The sequence below is a fragment of the Mytilus edulis genome, chromosome 9, assembly GCF_963676685.1.
Source record: "Mytilus edulis chromosome 9, xbMytEdul2.2, whole genome shotgun sequence".
NCBI classification, from domain to species: domain Eukaryota; kingdom Metazoa; phylum Mollusca; class Bivalvia; order Mytilida; family Mytilidae; genus Mytilus; species Mytilus edulis.
The window spans coordinates 67,977,597-67,984,783 of record NC_092352.1 but is presented as its reverse complement, the minus strand read 5'-3'; the positions used below and the strand labels follow the sequence as shown (position 1 = coordinate 67,984,783).

General features: G+C 31.4%; 1 protein-coding gene across 1 annotated transcript; it reads right to left on the bottom strand.

The window, feature by feature from the left end:
• Window positions 1–141: 141 nt before the first annotated feature.
• LOC139488860 (protocadherin-9-like) lies at window positions 142–6,089 on the bottom strand. Its single transcript, XM_071274812.1, has 9 exons — window positions 6,026–6,089; window positions 5,605–5,663; window positions 4,473–4,559; window positions 3,950–4,110; window positions 2,680–2,730; window positions 1,977–2,066; window positions 1,378–1,464; window positions 786–914; window positions 142–238 (listed from the first exon to the last, which is right to left on the bottom strand). Exons 2-9 carry the CDS (start codon window positions 5,645–5,647, stop codon window positions 176–178), a joined length of 711 nt encoding a protein of 236 aa, XP_071130913.1. The 5' UTR covers window positions 5,648–5,663; window positions 6,026–6,089; the 3' UTR covers window positions 142–175.
• Between the last annotated feature and the right edge of the window lie 1,098 nt (window positions 6,090–7,187).

The following is a 7,187-nucleotide window of genomic DNA, read 5'->3' as shown; positions in this document are numbered from 1 at the left end:
GTCTGTATGTTTTATTTAATATGCAAGGAAAAATACCTGTGGGTAACAAAGCATACATTAGTCAGCCATAGCAAAAACAGTGAAAGGATCATTCATTTTATGAATACTGTTCAACAAAATTGTGTTAAAACTGATTTTTTCCTTAATTTTATTTCTGTCATGTTATCCAATAGCTTTAGAAATCGAATATTTCGATATTGACCAATGTTGATGAGGACTGTTTCGGAACACCATTGTCCTGAAAAACAAGTAAAAGAAAAATATCATTTTATCAAATTTATACACTGTAGATATATGTATTTGCCGATTTGATTTGCATATTTTAGTAGAAAAATATAAATCAATATAAAAATCGAGAGACAAAGTTCTATTTTCGTTTTCGTTTGTGAGTGTGTTACATTTCCATAATGGAAACCAAATCATTATAGGTTTTACATGAAAGTTTGTCAAACATGTGTTTGAGTAAATATTTTATTATTATTTGTAAGATACAGTGCTCTATGTTTAACACTTGTTATACTAACATTTAAGTTAAATTTCTTTCACAATTTAAGGAAACAGAATCACTAGTACTAAGCAATAAATGCATAAGAGTGAAAATATTTTGTATGCAATTTTTATTCATATTTAAATATCAAGAGGAAATGTGTAAGATCAATATAAAACAATTTCATAATCTGAAAGATCTCAACATTCCGCATGTTGACCACTTATTATTTGGTAGGTTAAGATCTCTTCGTTAACATGAGGACATGTCATGTGACAGATACAGAAGGTATACTAACCGTTGCATTTACTTGATAATGATATGTTGTATGACCATGCTGGAGCTCCTCCTTTAAAGTTATAACGCCGGTGTTTGGATCGATTTTAAAGGCATTGTATCTTGGTGAGGGAGATGAAACATGGTAGGGCTGAATAATATATTAAATATTTAGCAATATTTCGATACTTATATCATTTATATGATTTGATGAATATACACGTAGGAATCACATAAATATGCTTCACTGTAAAGAAAACAGATAGAACAATTAGCAGCAATAAACGGCTCAAACCATTAGGAATTCAATTATTGAATTGTCTTCCAAACATTGAATTCAGTAAAAGTAGGATGCAAAGAGTACTAAATCATTGTCGGCATGGTTCACATGGCTTGACAATTACTCATATTTTAATATTAAAAATACTTTATAGTCTTAAATATCTTGCGTGATTCCAAAATTAAATTCAGGAATACAGTGCTTCATTATAAATATTACATTCTTCAGACTTTTCTGCTTGGTTTCTATTTTATTACGGACTTCCATAGACTGCACGGTACGTTACGAAAATAGTTAAATTTGACTAGTCAATTATCAACAAGATGAAACATACGCTCATGGAGTAGCTTATCACTGCATTTGGTCCTTCGTCTGCATCCATTGCAGTCACATGTAAAATTTTAGATCCAACTGCCAATCCCTACAAAAATGAAATAAATCGAAATGTAAATATTCTATGTACAGATCGATGTACCAAGTAATTAATTTCTTGGGTATGTGTAATACAAAATAAAACCAAATGTACGTTAGCTTACACAAAGCCATTTAATCATTTGCTCGAACGATAAAATATGAAAAACTTGCTTCATAATTTAAGATGTCAAACCCAAAAGATCTCGGCTATATCAAGCTCAAGCAGGTTATATATATATTACTATGACATATTCATTGCGTCATATTCATATTCGTCCTGAATATTCATAAAACATTCACAATAGACATTAAGCAAACGACAGATATTCAACCAATCATTTTGCATACTTAAGTCGCTCTATAGGTGTGTAATCGTGTTGGAAATGTATTTTAAAAATATCAGTTACTCAAGTTGTGATACGGTTGAAATCTTATTAAGGCTATAGATTGCATTTAAAACAATTTTTGCGAGTTCATCATATAAATAGAATTGTACGAAATATATTATCGTTTACTTACATATCCAACAACAGAATGATAATGGTCGTGCCCAAATAATGGGGAGTTGTCATTTTCATCATCAATATGCAGTGGCAAAGTCCATAAAGTCTGAAAAAAGTAAAACACTTTAAACTGACACTGTTACGAATAAACCAAGTAGGATATCGGACTTCATTTAAACTAGTGGATGGTTATCTCATTGGCAATCACAGTACATCTCATTTGTTAAAATAACATTTATCAATATGATTTTAGTAAATTATACTTAATTTCACATTAAGCAACGGAACGAATAGCAAATATATGCCGCATTAAATTTGTGATGAAGGGACCCTAGATTTGTACTAAATTTGACAACATAACTACGAGTTGAATAAAATGGAAGATCCATCAGTCGCATGGATAAAAAAATAGCTTATCTACAGCCTAAAGTCTAATTATTTGTAATTGAACTATTTTAAAATACACAATTTAAAAGGTACACATTTTCATATAATGACTCTAAGCTGATCCTTTCTAGATCGCTTCTATGAGAATAATTCAATTTCGAAATTGCCGTTTGCAATGTCATCAAATTGAACGTAGAGAGGTAAATCAATTGCAATTTTAAGTGAATAAAATAAACATGCCTTGTGTGATAGATGTTTCCGTTGCAGGTTTGCATGTTATCCGCGTATAAAAATGATAAAGCTCATCTACAATCTACATGATCTATACTTACATCTCCATGATTGTCATGTGCCTTAAATGTCAAATACCATGTACGTTCGTCCTGAAAGGCACGAAAATCAAACATAAGGACAGTAAATGAGTTTAAAAGAGAAACCTAACTACATTAAAAATGTCCTGATGTAAAAATTATATATATACATGCATAGTCTTATTTGTGCTTGTTTTCCTTACTGTTCTCATATTTGTTACGTTTTGTTTGTTTGTTTCGAGTGATAAATAGTAAAATTACAATGATACTGAAACTCCGAGGAAATTCAAAACGGGAAGTCCCTAATCAAATGGCAAAACCCAAAGTTTAAAGAAATATTCCTTACATGTAATTGGTACTGGCATTTTCTTAAAGTAGAGAATGGTGGAAATAAGCCTGGTCGTACTGCAAGCTAAACCTCTCACTTGTCGCCAGGAAGACATTTCCGTTATAGATATGCATAAATAATGCATTACTTGGCCTTTATTTTACTTTTAGTGTTTACAATGATTTGTTTTTATCCAGACAATCCACATGACTCACATAGCTTAGGTTACCCTTAAATTGTAAAAAAAGTTTGAACATAACGCCATTAGGCTGAGCAGCAGGCACTCCTTTTTCAGTTGAAGATGCATGTTATTTGTAAGTCAAATTTGTATGAGGGATAAACTATTTACTGGTATTCAGTGATGTATGTTGACTCTTGAATTGTTACTTTCAGTTTACGCACAAATAACCTTCAATCTTCATACTAAATCTATGAAATACACATCATGTAAAGAATGTTATAGCATTAACGGTACCAATTTTCCTGCACCATATGCGCATTTCGACAATACATGTCTCTTCAGGGATGCTCGTGGTCAAAATATTTGAAATCCAAAGCTTATATAAAAGATGAAGAGCTATAATCCAAAAGGTCCATAAAGTATAGATTAAGCCGTGTTAGGAATCAGAGTTTTGCATGAGGGATATACATTCCTTAATTTATAATAATTTCCAACATTTTGTAACAGCAAATTTTAATAACACAAAAAAATCCGTATTTTCATGCCAGTACCAAAGTAATAGTACTGGCTACTGGGTTGGTGATACCCTCGGGGACTAACAGTCCACCAGCAGAGGCATCGACCCATTGGTGGTAATAACATTAACGGTACCAATTTTCCTGATGCGCATTTCGACAATAAATGTCTCTTAAGTGATGCTCAAAATATTTGAAATCTAAAGCATCAATAAAAGACGAAGAGCTATAATCCAAACGTAATATAATGTAACGTAATATCAGTACCTCTCTATCAGGAATCTTCTTAAGAGCAACTCTGTATGTCGAGTTGATTCCTAATCTAGTTGGGAACAGAAACACTCTTGCTGCTGTGGCATTGTCGTGTGTTGTTATAGTTACTGTGTCATTTGTTTGACTTGAAGCGTCTATTATGACAAACTCTGTCCCTAAAATAAAAGTTCAATTTAGCATAGTATTTTTTATTTTCTTGTACGTAGTCTTACGAGATGAAAAGGATTTATCTATCTATCTATTCATTTAGTTGTCGTTTTTTGATATTCAATACGAATAAAATTAAAAAAAATATAAAACTATAAAGTTGTTAATTCAACATTATTATTAATCAATTACTAGCAACACATCTATTAAATAAAAACAACAGTAATAAACCGGTGTTCAAAAGTCATAACTCGATTGAGAGAAAGCAAATCTTGGTTATTAACTAAAACTGAGGGAAGCACATCAACTGTAAGAGAAAAAAAAGGGACAGCAGGAAGTGATCTCCCATTGGCACTCATAATTTACGTACCAGCTCTTGAATTTTCCTTGATATTTAGGTATGGATGATTGGTGTGAATTATTGGCGGCTTATGTATAACTAACGCCGTTGTGTATTCTACAAATAAAAATCATGATATTGGTCATATACATAGTTTGATAAGATATACCTTATTCAGACACTTGAGATTAATTTATTTTCAGTTTTCCGTCGGTACTAAATTTCGTGGATTATTAATACCTTACCAAAAGTCTGCATACAAGCATATAAAAATTTTGTCATTCGTTAAACATGTAATTTTGAAGTCAGTACCAACGAAATTCATGAACATATGCATCTACCAAATAACAATGAATCCACAGTCTCAGACAGTAGATATTATTCTTTTTTTTTTATATTTCATACTCCTTTTTATGTAATTGTACTTGAAATAAGGTTGCACATTTGTAAGGCAAATTTACAATAGTCGAAAACGATTATCCAGTTTAGATCATTTTGATAAAAGATTTCATATATACTATAAGTAGCCTGGATTATCTCTTTAGCAAGTTTAGCGAACCGTTGTACCATTTAACAGTACAATAAATCCAGTTGCACGAAAATATAGAAAAAGTATCTTTAAGCCTTGGTCGTTAATATTACCGAAAGGGATGATCATTATTTAAAATAACATACCCTGATACAGTTATTTTGTAGGCAGTTGAATTTCGTTTCATATTTATTTTAACTTTTGAAATCAGATCTGGAACAATGAATTCAAAATAAGAACTTCAAAAATACTCCTTTAACCACTAAGAATGTATATAGCATTGTGTTGCTAATATTTCTGCACCAGAAGCGCATTTCAACAATTTGGACAATTAATTCATCTTCAGTGATGATCGATCATTTGATGTTAACCATGAAGAGCTAATATAATTTGAAAGGCTAAAATGGATAGACTAACAAAGAATAAGAGCTATGTGTGAGGAAATGTCTTCAAAATGGGTTTTGAAGATTGATTACAGCATATTGCAATAACATATCATCCGAATTTTCATGTCAGTATTTTTGTATATAGCTGATGGGACAATAATACCTAGGGAACTTCTGATCAACCAGAAGAGCTATCGAACATGTTGAAGTAACAGCATCAACGCTTTTTACAAGTTTATCCACTTACCAAACATAAGAATAGTAAGGACGGCAACATACTTCCGGAACATTTTCCCCGGGTATTTTCTAAAAGGCAGTACTGTACAATTAATTGCTGCTAAAGTTTATTAATCGAATGAATCGTTAATGTAACGAAGAACATTGAGAAGGTAGTTTCGTATCTTGCTAATTAAATTTAAACTATTTTCTATTTCTACAATCTTATTATTTTTCTGCAGAAAACTATAAACCCAGGATATTTCTACTGGAGAGTACTAATCAGTTACATGAAATAAAAGCAAACCAAAACTCAATTTACTTGTTTTAAAATTACGACAATAAGACATATTTGGTACTGCAAGTATTTACAGAAAATAAACATAAATAGAAAACATTTTTTTATATTAACATGATTGAGGAAAATTTAAGTTAATATCAAATAAATATACCTGGTCTGTCGTTGGTCTGTCTTTGGTCACGAAATTGTTTTCATATGTGTCCTTTAAATGTCACCAAAAGTAGATAAGAGGTTAACAAGTTTCACATGTTAAAGGGACATGTCATTGGACAATACAAAGGAATGTTCACATGTAGTACTGTCTAACCTTCTATTTTCCAATTGGTACGGCAGAATTGACACTGTCGATGTCGGTTGTATTTACCAAGGTTGTTTTTATAAGAACTTGAGCATATTGAATAAATACCCAAATATTGTTGAACAAACTGGACAAGTATGCTACGGTAATAAAATTTAATAAATCATCTTTGCAAAGTAGGAGAATATGCTTGATGAAACATGGAAACAAATGTAAGATAATACATGAAAAAGAAAAAAACATGTTTAGATTTTGTATTTCTTTTTACGATTTCTAAAATAAATTGTGTAAATCTTTATGTCATATATTGTTTTCATAATTTTGTATGATTTATTATTATTATTTATGTCTTAACTAATGGATTCTATTTTGTAATGAAAACTACATATGCACTTATTGGTCTTACTTAAATCTTAAGAAGGTATACTAACGGTGACCTATAGCTGTTAATATCTGTCATTTTGGTCTCTTGCGGAGCTTTGTCTCATTGGCTATACCATACCACATCTTTTTTTTTATATTTCCAGCAAGAACTCGCTGTTTTTGGCTATATTTTCACGAGTTGAAGCTATCATATCTTGAAACCAGTTCTCAACAAACGTTTGAAATAAAATTGAGAAAGGAAATGGTGAATATGTCAAAGCGACAACCACCCGACCATAGAGCAAACAACAGCCGAAGGCAACCAATGGGTCTTCAATGTAGCGAGAATTCCCGCACCCGTAGGTGAAAGACCGTTTATATAAAGGAAGCATACTGATTTTAGGAAGAGACGTTACAACTGCATCTTTAATCAGATAACAACAATACAAAGGGGGTATATGTAAAAGTATACTTATGTAGCGTATCGACAAGAAACAGTTTAACTTATGAATTCTTATAATAACCTTGAAGTTCGTATTTGTGTTGGCTGCCAAGAATAACTTTGAGTTCTTAAATTTTGCACCTCTTATGTTATTTTAAGCAGAGGGTCAATGTTGTACGCTGTGATAAAGAAATCTCCAACCTGTTTTAA

What these genes read in the sequence shown, in the direction of transcription:
- LOC139488860 (XM_071274812.1), bottom strand. Translation starts at nt 5,647, where the DNA reads ATGTTCCGGAAGTATGTTGCCGTCCTTACTATTCTTATGTTTG. An exon ending in CACATGACAATCATGGAGAT is followed by an intron (nt 2,067 to 2,679) that starts GTAAGTATAGAT and finishes TACTTTTTTCAG; the next exon opens with ACTTTATGGACTTTGCCACT. An exon ending in TGATAAGCTACTCCATGAGC is followed by an intron (nt 915 to 1,377) that starts GTATGTTTCATC and finishes TATATTATTCAG; the next exon opens with CCCTACCATGTTTCATCTCC.